This window comes from Dermacentor silvarum, chromosome 1 (genome assembly GCF_013339745.2).
Source record: "Dermacentor silvarum isolate Dsil-2018 chromosome 1, BIME_Dsil_1.4, whole genome shotgun sequence".
In the NCBI taxonomy this organism is placed as follows: Eukaryota; Metazoa; Arthropoda; class Arachnida; order Ixodida; family Ixodidae; genus Dermacentor; species Dermacentor silvarum.
The window spans coordinates 6,229,574-6,246,837 of record NC_051154.1 but is presented as its reverse complement, the minus strand read 5'-3'; the positions used below and the strand labels follow the sequence as shown (position 1 = coordinate 6,246,837).

General features: G+C 49.9%; 1 protein-coding gene across 2 annotated transcripts in view; it reads right to left on the bottom strand.

The window, feature by feature from the left end:
* Positions 1 to 17,264, bottom strand: part of LOC119456311 (actin-binding LIM protein 3-like) — a 277,883-nt gene that overhangs the window by 208,654 nt on the left and 51,965 nt on the right. For both annotated transcript variants that reach the window (XM_037718012.2, XM_037718022.2), the window contains exon 5: positions 12,865 to 12,991. In XM_037718012.2, coding sequence (XP_037573940.1) covers positions 12,865 to 12,991 — 127 coding nt within the window. The remainder of the gene's footprint in view (positions 1 to 12,864; positions 12,992 to 17,264) is intronic.

Below are 17,264 nucleotides of genomic sequence, written 5' to 3'. Positions count from 1 at the left end.
ACTTTAGTATTCAAGTTTTCAGGCAGTTTTTAAGAGCTTCAATATCTGTAGCAAATTTGGCTTGGAACTTGTTGCTTTGAAGAGAGCGGTTATGTATATCCTCAATAAAACAAAACATAACCTTCATTTGATGTAATAGTTTTCACATTTTGTAACATTTTCCCTTTAATAACCTTCATTTGTTCTGCAGCGTGATCAGGGAGTGATTCAATTTCCATAAGGGATTCAGAACAAGTGTTGGGACTGGAGTTTGTCTCAATGTTACCCGAACACAACAGCAAAAAAGTCACAGCGAAGCATTTGCTCAAAAGTTTCACGCAACACCAGTGAGCACAGGAACAGTAGCAAACAAATGGAATTGGACTGTTCAGCATATAATGAGGATCGTGCACCAACCTACATTGTGAAGGGGAATCGATTAGGAGCCATGCCAGTGCCCACTGAAGTTAAATGACGCTAGCGGCCTTCTTAAATGGCTTGTGTGAACTGGAACCAGTGACACAAAGACCAGCACAGTTGGTCTTTGTGTCCTTTTCGTGTTGTCGTTTAGTGTGAGCAAATTTTCCACAATAAAGTCAAATCAACTAGCCCGCCTTTCTGTCTTAAGAAAGGCATGTGCTTCACGATGTCCGGTGTCAGCAGTTGAACCGGTGACAGTAGTGCAGAAGATAGCGGCGTTTCACAGCAAAACATTGGCAGCCTGACGAAAAGAAGAGTGATGATGGCCTGCCTTGTGAAGGGAAATAAATTAGGAGCCATGTCAGTAGCCCTGCTAGCATGCCCACTGAAGTTGAACGACGCAAGCAGCGATTTTAAATCGCTGGTGCGAAATGCAGCTGTTGACAATGTGACTGCTCTGTGGTCAACACGGTCGGCCAGGGAAAGCATCAAGAAAGCCACGTGCTTCACGATGTCTGCAATCGGCAGGTGAACCAATGACAGTAATGTAGAAGATAGTGGAGTTCCACAGCAAAACATTAGCAAAAAACAGTGACGACGGCCTGCAGTGCGAAGGAATCAATTAGGAGCCATGTCGGTAACACTGCTCGTGGCACCCCTCGATGACAGATAGTGCGAGGGCCAGCCCAAAGAGATGCGCTCAGATGCAGTATGGGGACCCATCAGAGGTTACACTTTTGGGGTTTGATGAAGAACATGGGGATTGAAACTGAAGTGACAGTTACAGATCGTGATCGAGCCAATAGGTCTGCCCTGTGGTTAAGGAGACTCGGACTGTGTCCCTATACCTACTATCTCAATACTGAGGTGTGAGGATAGTCAAACAGTGACGACGGCCTGCAGTGTGAAGGAATCAATTAGGAGCCATGTCGGTAGCACTGCTCGTGGCACCCCTCGGTGACAGATAGTGTGAGGGCCAGCCCAAAGAGATGCGCTCAGATGCAGTATGGGGACCCATCAGAGGTTACACTTTTGGGGTTTGATGAAGAACATGGGGATTGAAACTGAAGTGACAGTTACAGACCTGTGATCGAGCCAATAGGTCTGCCCTGTGGTTAAGGAGACTCGGACTGTGTCCCTATACCTACTATCTCAATACTGAGGTGCGAGGATAGTCAAACAGTGACGACAGCCTGCAGTGCAAGGAATCAATTAGGAGCCATGTCGGTAGCACTGCTCGTGGCACCCCTCGGTGACAGATAGTGTGAGGGCCAGCCCAAAGAGATGCGCTCAGATGCAGTATGGGGACCCATCAGAGGTTACACTTTTGGGGTTTGATGAAGAACATGGGGATTGAAACTGAAGTGACAGTTACAGATCGTGATCGAGCCAATAGGTCTGCCCTGTGGTTAAGGAGACTCGGACTGTGTCCCTATACCTACTATCTCAATACTGAGGTGCGAGGATAGTCAAACAGTGACGACAGCCTGCAGTGCAAAGGAATCAATTAGGAGCCATGTCGGTAACACTGCTCGTGGCACCCCTCGATGACAGATAGTGCGAGGGCCAGCCCAAAGAGATGCGCTCAGATGCAGTATGGGGACCCATCAGAGGTTACACTTTTGGGGTTTGATGAAGAACATGGGGATTGAAACTGAAGTGACAGTTACAGATCGTGATCGAGCCAATAGGTCTGCCCTGTGGTTAAGGAGACTCGGACTGTGTCCCTATACCTACTACAGTAGAACCCCGCTGTTACGTTCCCGGGTGCTGCGTTTTCCCGGCTGTTACGTCGTTTTCGGCCGGTCCCGGCACAGCTCCCATAGAACCCAATGCATTGGTAACCCCGCTGTTACGTCGCAACTGTGGGACCGTTCCCGCATCATACGTTGCGAACTGCCACACCGCGCCGGCCCGAGCGGCCATTTTGACTTTTCATGTCGCTTGGCTTGGTTGCTTGATGATGGCATTGGCCGCCCAAAGTGCTGGGGGCGACATTTATTACGTATTTTCGGTTTCCGCCAGCAAAAGTATGGCCTTTGATATCCGCTTTTGCTATCTAAAGATGATGTCTATGACGCGTTGCGGCCCTAAAATTGGTTTTGGATCATAGATGTTCCGTATAAAGTCCAAGGGCGATAACGCCGTCGCCGCGCGCCGTATGCTTGCTTTCGCGCGCGAGACGCAGTCGTCGGACATACAGCATACGGCGCGCGGCGACGTATGCTGTATGTGCGAGTGAAAGCGTGCGAGGGAAGCCGCGCGGCCGTATGCTGAATGTGCGAGTGAAAGCGTGCGAGAGGAGCCGACGACCGCGTCTCGCGCGCGAAAGACAAGCCGAGAGTAAGCGCGCCTCCTTCCGTTGCGCTCGAGGCACCAGCGAGGAAGCGGGGGGGGGGGGGGGGGGGGGGGGGGGTAGCGGGCAGCGTTGTGCTCTGGCATCATACTGCGCGGCGGCGCGCGCGCGGTCGCGCGGGCCCTATCTTGAAAGCGATCTGCGTGGGGGTATATTCTACGCAGTGTAGGTGCGTCGGCGGCTCGTGGCTTTGTGCGTGCTGCGTGTTCTCGACGCTCAGTTAGGGTTGAAGCGATAGACAACAGCACGAAGGTCACTTCGCTCGCTTCTGCAGCGGCGCTTCACTGCGCGTGTCCGCGCTCATCGAGTGTGATGTGTTCATGTTTGCCTGTGGGCGCTGACACTGTTTGTTAATTAGTTAATAACCGAATGTTTACAAGTTTATACAGACGATAAAACTACTATTCTTACTTTGTATAGCTCACCGCAATCGATACTTCGGCTGTCGGGCGAAACTACTTTTTGTCGCACGTAACGAAGAATTAAAATAATATTGTGTGCAGTTCTACACTACTCCCATTTCTCAATTTTTCCTGTTTCCTGGCTCTTGCGTTTCCCGGCTCTTACGTTTTTTTTTTACGGTCCCGTGAAAAACGTAACAGCGGGGTTCTACTGTATCTCAATACTGAGGTGTGAGGATAGTCAAACAGTGACGACGGCCTGCAGTGCAAAGGAATCAATTAGGAGCCATGTCGGTAGCACTGCTCGTGGCACCCCTCGGTGACAGATAGTGTGAGGGCCAGCCCAAAGAGATGCGCTCAGATGCAGTATGGGGACCCATCAGAGGTTACACTTTTGGGGTTTGATGAAGAACATGGGGATTGAAACTGAAGTGACAGTTACAGACTGTGATCGAGCCAATAGGTCTGCCCTGTGGTTAAGGAGACTCGGACAGTGTCCCTATACCTACTATCTCAATACTGAGGTGCGAGGATAGTCAAACAGTGACGACAGCCTGCAGTGCAAAGGAATCAATTAGGAGCCATGTCGGTAGCACTGCTCGTGGCACCCCTCGGTGACAGATAGTGTGAGGGCCAGCCCAAAGAGATGCGCTCAGATGCAGTATGGGGACCCATCAGAGGTTACACTTTTGGGGTTTGATGAAGAACATGGGGATTGAAACTGAAGTGACAGTTACAGATCGTGATCGAGCCAATAGGTCTGCCCTGTGGTTAAGGAGACTCGGACTGTGTCCCTATACCTACTATCTCAATACTGAGGTGCGAGGATAGTCAAACAGTGACGACAGCCTGCAGTGCAAAGGAATCAATTAGGAGCCATGTCGGTAGCACTGCTCGTGGCACCCCTCGGTGACAGATAGTGTGAGGGCCAGCCCAAAGAGATGCGCTCAGATGCAGTATGGGGACCCATCAGAGGTTACACTTTTGGGGTTTGATGAAGAACATGGGGATTGAAACTGAAGTGACAGTTACAGATCGTGATCGAGCCAATAGGTCTGCCCTGTGGTTAAGGAGACTCGGACTGTGTCCCTATACCTACTATCTCAATACTGAGGTGTGAGGATAGTCAAACAGTGACGACGGCCTGCAGTGTGAATGAATCAATTAGGAGCCATGTCGGTAGCACTGCTCGTGGCACCCCTCGGTGACAGATAGTGTGAGGGCCAGCCCAAAGAGATGCGCTCAGATGCAGTATGGGGACCCATCAGAGGTTACACTTTTGGGGTTTGATGAAGAACATGGGGATTGAAACTGAAGTGACAGTTACAGACTGTGATCGAGCCAATAGGTCTGCCCTGTGGTTAAGGAGACTCGGACTGTGTCCCTATACCTACTATCTCAATACTGAGGTGTGAGGATAGTCAAACAGTGACGACGGCCTGCAGTGTGAAGGAATCAATTAGGAGCCATGTCGGTAGCACTGCTCGTGGCACCCCTCGGTGACAGATAGTGTGAGGGCCAGCCCAAAGAGATGCGCTCAGATGCAGTATGGGGACCCATCAGAGGTTACACTTTTGGGGTTTGATGAAGAACATGGGGATTGAAACTGAAGTGACAGTTACAGATCGTGATCGAGCCAATAGGTCTGCCCTGTGGTTAAGGAGACTCGGACTGTGTCCCTATACCTACTATCTCAATACTGAGGTGCGAGGATAGTCAAACAGTGACGACAGCCTGCAGTGCAAAGGAATCAATTAGGAGCCATGTCGGTAGCACTGCTCGTGGCACCCCTCGGTGACAGATAGTGCGAGGGCCAGCCCAAAGAGATGCGCTCAGATGCAGTATGGGGACCCATCAGAGGTTACACTTTTGGGGTTTGATGAAGAACATGGGGATTGAAACTGAAGTGACAGTTACAGATCGTGATCGAGCCAACAGGTCTGCCCTGTGGTTAAGGAGACTCGGACTGTGTCCCTATACCTACTATCTCAATACTGAGGTGCGAGGATAGTCAAACAGTGACGACAGCCTGCAGTGCAAAGGAATCAATTAGGAGCCATGTCGGTAGCACTGCTCGTGGCACCCCTCGGTGACAGATAGTGTGAGGGCCAGCCCAAAGAGATGCGCTCAGATGCAGTATGGGGACCCATCAGAGGTTACACTTTTGGGGTTTGATGAAGAACATGGGGATTGAAACTGAAGTGACAGTTACAGATCGTGATCGAGCCAATAGGTCTGCCCTGTGGTTAAGGAGACTCGGACTGTGTCCCTATACCTACTATCTCAATACTGAGGTGCGAGGATAGTCAAACAGTGACGACAGCCTGCAGTGCAAAGGAATCAATTAGGAGCCATGTCGGTAGCACTGCTCGTGGCACCCCTCGGTGACAGATAGTGTGAGGGCCAGCCCAAAGAGATGCGCTCAGATGCAGTATGGGGACCCATCAGAGGTTACACTTTTGGGGTTTGATGAAGAACATGGGGATTGAAACTGAAGTGACAGTTACAGACTGTGATCGAGCCAATAGGTCTGCCCTGTGGTTAAGGAGACTCGGACTGTGTCCCTATACCTACTATCTCAATACTGAGGTGTGAGGATAGTCAAACAGTGACGACGGCCTGCAGTGTGAAGGAATCAATTAGGAGCCATGTCGGTAGCACTGCTCGTGGCACCCCTCGGTGACAGATAGTGTGAGGGCCAGCCCAAAGAGATGCGCTCAGATGCAGTATGGGGACCCATCAGAGGTTACACTTTTGGGGTTTGATGAAGAACATGGGGATTGAAACTGAAGTGACAGTTACAGACTGTGATCGAGCCAATAGGTCTGCCCTGTGGTTAAGGAGACTCGGACTGTGTCCCTATACCTACTATCTCAATACTGAGGTGCGAGGATAGTCAAACAGTGACGACAGCCTGCAGTGCAAAGGAATCAATTAGGAGCCATGTCGGTAACACTGCTCGTGGCACCCCTCGATGACAGATAGTGCGAGGGCCAGCCCAAAGAGATGCGCTCAGATGCAGTATGGGGACCCATCAGAGGTTACACTTTTGGGGTTTGATGAAGAACATGGGGATTGAAACTGAAGTGACAGTTACAGACTGTGATCGAGCCAATAGATCTGCCCTGTGGTTAAGGAGACTCGGACTGTGTCCCTATACCTACTATCTCAATACTGAGGTGTGAGGATAGTCAAACAGTGACGACGGCCTGCAGTGTGAAGGAATCAATTAGGAGCCATGTCGGTAGCACTGCTCATGGCACCCCTCGGTGACAGATAGTGTGAGGGCCAGCCCAAAGAGATGCGCTCAGATGCAGTATGGGGACCCATCAGAGGTTACACTTTTGGGGTTTGATGAAGAACATGGGGATTGAAACTGAAGTGACAGTTACAGACTGTGATCGAGCCAATAGGTCTGCCCTGTGGTTAAGGAGACTCGGACTGTGTCCCTATACCTACTATCTCAATACTGAGGTGTGAGGATAGTCAAACAGTGACGACGGCCTGCAGTGTGAAGGAATCAATTAGGAGCCATGTCGGTAGCACTGCTCGTGGCACCCCTCGGTGACAGATAGTGTGAGGGCCAGCCCAAAGAGATGCGCTCAGATGCAGTATGGGGACCCATCAGAGGTTACACTTTTGGGGTTTGATGAAGAACATGGGGATTGAAACTGAAGTGACAGTTACAGATCGTGATCGAGCCAATAGGTCTGCCCTGTGGTTAAGGAGACTCGGACTGTGTCCCTATACCTACTATCTCAATACTGAGGTGCGAGGATAGTCAAACAGTGACGACAGCCTGCAGTGCAAAGGAATCAATTAGGAGCCATGTCGGTAGCACTGCTCGTGGCACCCCTCGGTGACAGATAGTGCGAGGGCCAGCCCAAAGAGATGCGCTCAGATGCAGTATGGGGACCCATCAGAGGTTACACTTTTGGGGTTTGATGAAGAACATGGGGATTGAAACTGAAGTGACAGTTACAGACTGTGATCGAGCCAATAGGTCTGCCCTGTGGTTAAGGAGACTCGGACTGTGTCCCTATACCTACTATCTCAATACTGAGGTGCGAGGATAGTCAAACAGTGACGACAGCCTGCAGTGCAAAGGAATCAATTAGGAGCCATGTCGGTAGCACTGCTCGTGGCACCCCTCGGTGACAGATAGTGTGAGGGCCAGCCCAAAGAGATGCGCTCAGATGCAGTATGGGGACCCATCAGAGGTTACACTTTTGGGGTTTGATGAAGAACATGGGGATTGAAACTGAAGTGACAGTTACAGATCGTGATCGAGCCAATAGGTCTGCCCTGTGGTTAAGGAGACTCGGACTGTGTCCCAATACCTACTATCTCAATACTGAGGTGTGAGGATAGTCAAACAGTGACGACGGCCTGCAGTGCGAAGGAATCAATTAGGAGCCATGTCGGTAGCACTGCTCGTGGCACCCCTCGATGACAGATAGTGTGAGGGCCAGCCCAAAGAGATGCGCTCAGATGCAGTATGGGGACCCATCAGAGGTTACACTTTTGGGGTTTGATGAAGAACATGGGGATTGAAACTGAAGTGACAGTTACAGACCGTGATCGAGCCAATAGGTCTGCCCTGTGGTTAAGGAGACTCGGACTGTGTCCCTATACCTACTATCTCAATACTGAGGTGTGAGGATAGTCAAGTCTGGATTTGTTGGCAGATAGAGCATTTGTTACTTGCTTCAGGTGCTTCACTGCGAGTGCTCACTTCAGGTGCTTCACTGCGAGTGCTAATGGGCTCGATTGCATCACGTATGACTTGCAATTGAACTAGCAACAAGTTGGGCATTTGTCTTGTAGGCAAAAGTAGATCAAAATGTGGAGTAGGATGGAGGCAACTCCTCCTCCCCATGAAAAAGCTGTCGCATCCGTGTACAGTGACCTTCAGTGTCTCATCGCTAGTAGAAGCTCATGTCGGTGAAGCTTTGTAGTTGTGATATAGTACCAGCATAGGTCAACTTGCATCCATAGACAGCAACAACATTGCAGCCTTCCTTTACCAGACTGTTCACGATGCATCACCAGTGCAGACACAAGTGTACTCTGTGGGGATGCACGACTCATGCGTCCCCTGATGGTGTTTTCCTTGCATGGCTCCCGTCTCCTGTAATCTGGCTTCCCCACGTGGCGTTACGGCAGCAGCGTATTACGAGAGATGGTGCTAGTGTTGCGCTGCTAACGCCACCTAGCGGCAGGGTTACTTGGGAGCAAAAGGAAGAAGGCGCTTCCTCTTGGATGTAGGATCGGTGAGCGATGCAGACATTCCGCGCGTGCGCCGATCCATGCTTCGCGAGACCGTCTCGGAAGGCTAAGAGCAGGACACCGGAATGGACGAACTCGGATGGGAAAGCGGCTAGGGCCTGAGGAGGAGTCACTCTGGTCATGAGAGGACGTTCGAAGGACGTCGATAGAAACAGCGAGCTGCTTGATCCCATACTCTAAGTGGGACATGACTGAGGACTCTGATGTTTAAGAGAGGGCGGCGACCAAAGGAGAAGTCGTGTTGCGGATTCGATCAGTAAGCTGGATGAGGCGATCGAGGGTCAAGTCCCCTGCAGCGGCCAAGACAAAGCAGGTGGACGGCGGAAAGCGCTGCAGTAAGATCTCTCTCAACAGCGCACCGTTAGAGTCAACACTGCTTGTACCCAGGAGCTGCCGCATGCTATTGAGCAGCTGGGAGGGGAGGCAATCTCCAGGCTCCTAGGAGGTGAGCAGGTGCTGGAGGCGCACGCTCTCAGACACGGTGATGCAATCTGCTTAAGTTGCTGGTACGGGGCATCGCCCAAAGGTGCACCAATGACGTCCAACACCTCTTGAGCCACCTCAAGAGACAGGTTGCAAAATAAGTGGCAAAACCGAGAAGTCTCCGAGGTGATGCAGTGCAGATCAAAGATTGCTTTGACCTGGAGGAACCAAACCTGTGGGTTCTTGCACCAGAACGTGACCAGGCGGAGCTGGCCACGCAGTTTCACCCGAAAGACAAAGCATCGATTGCAATAGCAAATTAGTAGACAGCTATACGAACTAAGGACAGTAGTTTTATCGGCCGTATAAACTTGCAAACATTCACTTACTAACTAAATTACCAAGCACGGTGTTACGCGCGCACAGGTAAACACGAACACATCCCGCTCAATGACCGCTCCCCGCACGGGCAAAGGCACCGTGCGCGAGCTCCAGTCCTAGTCACAAAGGTGTTGGTGGATGTGAGGAAAGCATGTACATATCCTGCGCCGGTCCCGGAGATAAGAGAGCCACGCTCAGTAACTAGCAGCCGACGCGCGGCTGCATAGTGACGTCAGCGCCCCACCCTCACTGCAACCACTGCGTGTCGAGTGCCACCGCTGGAACCGGTTGGAAGCAGGCGGGGTTGGCGAGGAACGGCAGAACAGGTGAAGCCCGCGCAATGGCGCCGGCACCTCCCTCAATCCCCACAGCGTCCAAAACTAGTCGAAATTGACGAGACCCGACGGCTATGACACCAATAAGCAGTGTGGCCAAAGTTTATTTCCTACGTGGGCTGCTACGGCACAGCATGAGCAGATGATAGTCTGCTTCTTCCAGAAGCACGGAATTATCGAAATTTAAAAGCTTGTTTTCACTTACTTCAGCCTGTTTATTGAACTTCATCAATAAAAAAATGTCACAGTTTCGCCCTAAGGGCGAAGCAATGAATGCGATAGCAACACAGCAATGTCATACGAAGTAAGGTGAGCGGCTTTGGTAGCAATATGAATTGTAGTAAACATGAGCTGATTAAGTAAGCAGGTGTGCTGCGGCGTAAGTAGACCGACATGAAGAGAGACTCGATGACCACGAGAAGGCGCGTGTGAAACGGTGGTGTTGATGAGAAGCGCTTCCCGTGGGCAGCGCGTGCGAAGGGACACACCTGTAGCGCTGCACTGCCGATCCGGGCAGCATTGCGTGTGTAGCATGCGTTGGAAAATGTGGCCCGACTATTACGAACTGAATGAACAAGCGTGGTGTGAGCGCGCACAAACACGAAGAGATCACACTGAATGACAGCAGACGACTGTCAAAACGCCGGCAGCAAGCATACGCCGCAGCGGGCGAAGGTACGTGCGGTCTATCGCTTCAACGGAAACTGAGCGGCGAATGCACTTAAAGGTCAGAGCCGTGTGGAGATAAGAGACGGTGCGAGCGAGCGACGAGCGCGGTTGTTGGCAGAGAAGTGCACCCCCCCCCCCCCCCCCTTGCTCCCTCCGGCGCTGGCTTCCTGCTTCCTTGCTTGCGCGTGGGAGATTGAGTGCGTTCGCTCTCCGTGATAGCGCGCGTCTCCGCACGCTTCCTCTCGGGCATACGGCGCGCGGCGAAGATTTTATCTATAGGGAACCTCACGGCGACGGCGACGCCGACGCCGACGGCAGAAATCCGGTTCAAGTGTCCATATAATTGCTATCGCAATAATATACACAGTAACAGTAGTAAAAAGCGCACTGATCCAAACACCCTTTGATTGCGATAGCAATTATATGAACACTTCAACCGGATTTCTGCTGTCGCCGTCAGGTTTCGTATAGACTTAAGGGCGATAAAATCGTCGCCGCGCACCGTATGCGCGAGTGAAAGCGCGCGAGTGAAAGCACACTGGGGGACGCGCGCTATCACGGAGAGCGAACACATGGCGGAAAGCATACGCGACCGTCGTGCGAAAGGCCGTGGGGGTATGGGAGGGAGGGAGGCGGGGTGACACTGTGCTACGGCACCAAATGCGTATCTTGCAACCGGCGCAAGGGGAACTGGCAACGCAATCTCCCACGCGAAAGCAAGAAAGAGGGAAGGCAGCGTGGGAGGGAGGTGGGAAGCAGCTTCTACTCTGCCAACAACTACGCTTGCACTGGCTGTGGTGGCAGTCGCCGTCTCTTATCTCCACACGGCTCTGACCTTTGTATGCGCTGTGCATTCGCCGCTCAGTTTCCGTTGAAGCGATAGACCGCACGAACCTTCGCCCGCTGCGACGGCTGCACTTGCTGCTAGCATTTTGACAGTCGTCTGCGGATTCAGTGTGATCTATTTATGTTTGCTTGTGCGCGATGACACCACGCTTGTCAATTCAGTTAGAAAGCGAATGTGTCCTAGTTTATGCAGCCAATAAAACTATACTATCCTTACTCCGAATAGCTCTCTGCTAATTTGCTATCGTAATTGATGCTTCGCCTTTCGGACGAAACTGCGACATTTTTTTATTGACGTCAGCGATTGGCCAATAGCAGCCGCATATGGGAAACCACTATATGACGAAATAAAGCATCCAGAAAAACGAGGAGCAGCCTTGCGTTGAAACGAGAGCATTTAAGAGAAAGGGGACTTCACACTCCACCGCGCATAACTGTAAAACTTGGCCGAGATGTTCACAGCAGCATATGCCATCCGCGGACTATGTTTTTTCACCAAGCCCGACGGGTGGTTCAGAGCCCCTTTAATGAACCTCCAACGCCAACTTGAATCACTACATATGTGCCACTGATTATGTGTCGCCTTTCATACCAATCATTATTTGAAGCATGTCATCAATTACTAACCATCAGGAAAATTCCTAATAGCAAGGACAGCAGTAAGGATAGCAGTAAGCTCCCGGTCACAACTTGGTAATGCCCAGTCCAACCCATTTTTATTCAATAAATTTCTTCTTGTGATTCCCTGAGGGACCTAAATAGAAAATGAATCTGTTCCAACTAGGCCGACGCGCAGTTATGCTAAATAGCTTGCACAGATTCTAGAGGCCGAGTGCCAATCACGAAGTCTTCTCTTTTCTCTCGTGGTTCTCACATGGTTGCATCATAAGGCAATGTTTGTAGTTAGTATTTGTAGCACTCTTCAAGAATGTTGGAAATACAAAGTCGACAGGCACTTGAGTGTTTGGAGAGATGTTGCAGGCCGAGATATTGCCAATAAGCATGCATGCAGGCCATGAAGCACTTGGCCGACAAACTTGTCAACTGCCCATGCCACATTTTATAGACCGAAGGCCATGTGCAAGTACTAAAGAATGCCAAAAGGTGTCACTGACAGTATAGGGATACCCACACGTTTCACTTTCAGCAAAGCAAGTTTACTAAGAATGGTACAGTCATTGAGTAATTACATGATATCTGCAGTCTTGTATAGCCCCATCTACTACATATGCACAGAGCCTGAGCTCTGTTGATATTGCAATGAACAAGACCCATATTACAGTAACCTGTGGTTGTATTGCGATTTCCATCCGTTAGGGTGAGTGGTCTGATGCAATGGGAACAGCATGGCCCATTCACAGGTTACAAACCCACAGATTATGCACCCTCGATGTTCACAGTTTCAATTATTGTTATGCCAAACCATCTCAGTGGATTCCATGCACATTTTCGCACCTAAATACAGCATTTCGATGTGTTTGATAAGGGAGCCCCAGCTCAAAATTCAGTGCAGCTCACACGCAAGCCCTTCAGCAAGTTGGAAAAGGACCAAGTATGATGCACAAGAACTGCCTATGCTTCACACATGTAGCTACAAACTTGTTTCACAGAATTTGGCATTTGTTATGTTCCCTGAAAACTATACAAGGCACATGGAGGTATTAGTTACTGCTTCCTTGAGCATGCTTTTGTATGTTCCTCATCAAATTAAATTTATCCAGGTTTAACTGCAAATTCCTTGTGTCAATGGAAGCACTTCACTTACCTGCCCATATACTCGCCATGAAGAACAACACTGCAATGTGTGCACTTGAAGCACCAAATGTGCCACTGCTTGTCCAAGGCAATTAACGCTTGACCTTCCCGAAGATCATCCGAGCATCCTGCACATTCTGCAAAACAAAAGGTCCTTCAGCACGCACAGAACAAGCTGTCAATGAGAATGCAATCCTGGAGACACAGCTACATTGTGCACAGCATTAGCGCACTGTTTCATGCTCCATTCTGTTGTCCATTGACAGTTGGAACTTTTTGCATAACTTCAACACGATATTCATAGAACTCATTGGCACAAAATTCACCTTTGAAAAGACAACCCAAGCATGATGTGCCTTTTGCAAAAACTGCAATGCACTTAGGCAAGTCTGGTGATAAAAGCATGGCTGCTCAATAGGCTTAGCAACTACCTAGGTAATTTAAATTGATGCTGACAGATAACAGCAAGCAGTCAACCTTATTTACATTATACAATAAATAGGTAACCTACATAGAGCTCTGTATTTACAAATGCAGCATACTCAAAATCTCCCATGCACACCTGAAATCATCCTGCTTGTATGAAAAGAGCGTTACAACTTTTTTTATGAATAAGTGCTCATTTTCATTCTTTTATGTTTAAAGCATTCTACAATGGTTGCAAACATTGAAATTTTTAAGGGTGTTTTAACGAGACATAAAAGAAAATCAGAATTTTAGTTAGACTCAAAGCTACACGAGTACTGATGACGATGACTTCATCCTTGATAGTTGTAGTAGTAGTAGACATTTATTCAGCCAAATATTACAAGCCGAGCATATCAACCGCCTGGGCGGCAAGCCTACGCTGTTCTTCCCCTTCAGCGCCAAGCCAGTCGAGCCAGGTGGTGATGGAAAGGGAAGGGGGAGGATAGGAATGCGATTTCTGAGCAGCGGGGCAGCAGAAAAGGCAATGAGCTAGGTCCGCATATGTAGAGGGGCAGTTGGGACAGCTGGGGTCGAATCGATAACGATAGAGAAACAGACGGGAGGGGGTAACCAGTGCATTCATTTGGACTTGACGCAGAAGGCGAGCCTCCCACACAGTGAGTGATGGATGAGGGGGAGGGTAGAGGCGCTTGTCGAGACGGAGCTAGAGGTAGACCTCTTTGATGGTGCGCCGCAGGGAGAGTCTCCCACCGTCCTCCGAGGGCTCGGGCCAGGGGATCAACAGTGCCTGGTTAGAAGCGTCATGGGTGAGCTGATGGGCCAGCTCATTGCCGTCAATCCCTGAATGCCCAGGGACCCAGCAAAAGAAAACGGTGGAAGGCTGCAGTGCAGAGACTGCTCGTTCAACCTCCTGTTGGAGTGAATGGGGTAGTGTGCGGTTCTGTATGTGGTGGATGGCGGCTTGGGAATCTGAGTATATTGTGTACTCTGGGAGAGAGGGAAGGGAGGGAAATGATTGTAGGGCATGGGCAATGGCAAGGACCTCGAGAGAGTGTGCATCCGGAGGGTGTAGGAACCCACTGGTGTAGGTTTCAGGTGCTGGGAGGTGGGGATGGTAGATAGCGTAGCCGCAGGAACCTCGAGGAGCCACGAAAGAGGCATCCGTGTAGGCTACTCTTTGGGTAGTATAGGGGGGAACATGGTGCTGCGCTGCCACGTGACGACGGCCGGCATGCAAGATGGGAGAGATATTGGACGGGAGGGGGAGGATACGAAGGTTGGGAGCCGGGGCGGATATAGGAGAGGTAAATGTGGAAACGGGAATGGGGGATATACCATCCTTGATATGTTATTTTTTTATGCACAAGAGCCAGGTAGGGCCAAAGAGCACCAAGACGATGTTTCCTAAAACAAAAAGCTTACTAATGGGACGATGGACATGGATTTTCAAGTGCAAATATGTAACATGGCTGTAAAGGGCCTAAAATTCATTGGGTGTCACAAAAAACTGTGGAGTTACCTGTTACAACTTACAAGTTTTACATGGTGATGTGTCAGTGATAAGTAATATGAAGGCGAAAAGGCGTGTAAGTTGCTTTTTCATTTGGTGACATTTTAAAAGAACTTTCAAGAAACCGCAGTCTCCATACTTCCCTTGCGGAGAAGGGATTGGATGCCGGAGCTGTTTTGTTAAAAATAGCTATCGCAGCTACAGCTTCTATGAAGCAGTGCTACGACTTAGTTTCTTGGACAGATAATAGGTATACCTACATCATTTAAAAATGAAAAAAAAAAGTGCCTTAGTGCTATACAGCAGTTCACTACTAAGTAAGAGGGCAGAATGTAGAGGAAGATTTCTTTGATATGCCGGAAAAAAGTGTTCGCGCCTTACACTTTGTTTCTCTACATTCCAAAAAGACCTGTATGACAGTAAGCGTTTCAATAAACCATGTACATGTGGGCGGTTCACCACCCATGAGCAAGTATGAGCGAGTGGCATATACCTGACCTAGTCGCAATCTGCACAATGAAACCTCCAGCCACCTCACTCACTATTTATGCACTATGTTTTTTAATTGCGGCTGTACAGTGTATGGATGAGCACACTGGGCGCGAAGAGATGTGCTTTAGGCCTCCCCTCACGAGGAGAGGCCCTTAGGATCACCAAGCCACTAGGCTGCTGGCCCTTCGACGATGGCAGAGTGGCACCTGCCACGTCCGCCTTGGGGGCTGGAGGCAGAGACGCCAGCCCAACGTGCAAGGTCCAAACGGTTGCCATAAGCCGCTGTGATACTGCCCCCTTGTGTGCCACATCGGCCTAACTAGTGCACTACCCAATCGAGGAATGCTTTCATGCTTCCTTGAAAGAGATATTTTCCTCTGCTTTCAATGTTATAATTTCCTTTTCTTTTCTCCATGCTGGGCATGACGGAGTACGAAGGCTGCCCACCATCTCAGTTCGCACAGTGGGATGTATTGGTACAGTCGTCAGCGGGACGGTCATTGTCATCGCACTTTACACAGGTGAGCCACCCTCGGCAGCTCAGAGATCCGTGGCCATACCTCTGGCACTTGAAACATCTGCAAGGGTTCGGTATGTATGGCCTGACGCATACTTCGGTGTATACCGTTTCAAGGTGCTTGGGAAGTCTGCTTGAGCCAAATGTCAAAATAAGGTCTTTCATTGGTATTTCTTTGTCATCACGCCATATTTTTATCCCTTGCACGTCGATCACATTGTGCTGTTTCCATCCCTCTAGCAGTTCTACTTTACTAAGGTCGATGAAGTCATCGACACTACCCCATGGACAGTGTTCATGAACTTACGCTTTGTGACTGATGGGAATGTCTCCAAATTTCTCAAGATTGACCAATTTGTCATGTTGATTGTTGCTGCAGATTGAGAAGCAGATCTCCACATGCCATTTTCGTTGCATTGTAGCCTCGGCAAAGCTTTTCTGCAAGGCATTTGAACACAAGGAATGGGGAAATGGCTTGAGCTGGTTTGTTTCGTTGTTCCCTGTGTAGCACATGGAAACGAGGAAGTTGTCTTTGGTTTGGCTCAGGAATTGAAACGTGACATCGGTATGCCCTCTCTTGAGAGGGTGATCAGGAAAGGGAGTACCCATTACTTATTTTGTTGCTATTCAGCAGCGATGGTAGCCACCCACTACCAAGCACGACAAGGGGACGCTACAAGGTTTGAGTAACATTCGCAGACGCCAGCTAGGTATCACTGCTATAACCTAACAGACACAAGGCTTGATAAACTACATCAGGTTAACCTTTGCTGCCTGGAAGGTTCGAAGTAAAATGAAATGAAGACAGCAGATATGGAAAGTGAGAGAGACGAAAAATTGGACGGAGAGAGAGAGAGAGAGAGACAGGAAAAAGTAACTACCAATTTCTCCCAGCTGGGTCAGTCTGGGGGTGCCGTCTACGTGAAGCCGAGGCAAAAGGGGTGTGTTGCCTGCCGAGGGGCCTTAAAGGCCCAAGCACTCAGAATCAGCTCAACCCCCAGTATACCCTTTTCACTGGACACGACTAAGCTGCGCACGATTAGACGCGGGAGGGTCCAATCCTCGTGTGCTTGGGTACACAGTGTCGCAACACACCAAACACCTGCTGACGATGTTGAAGAGTTGAGAGATGGAAAGAACACAAGGGCTGGAGTCACTCAGGGCAGTATCCGGTGGATTTACGCGGTATCTGGAGAGGCAGTCGGCATCCTGGTGCAAGTGGCCAGACTTGTACACGGCGGTATACGAGTATTCTTGAAGTTGCAATGCCCAACGACCAAGGCAACCAGTGGGATCTTTGAGAGAAGACAGCAGGCAGAGAGCATGGCAGTCAGTAATGACAGTGAAGCGTCGGCCATAGAGGTAAGGGCGAAATTTGGCGATGGCCCAAACAAGAGCGAGACACTCTTTCTCTGTGATCGAATAGTTTCACTCAGCAGAGGAAAGAAGGCGGCTGGCATAA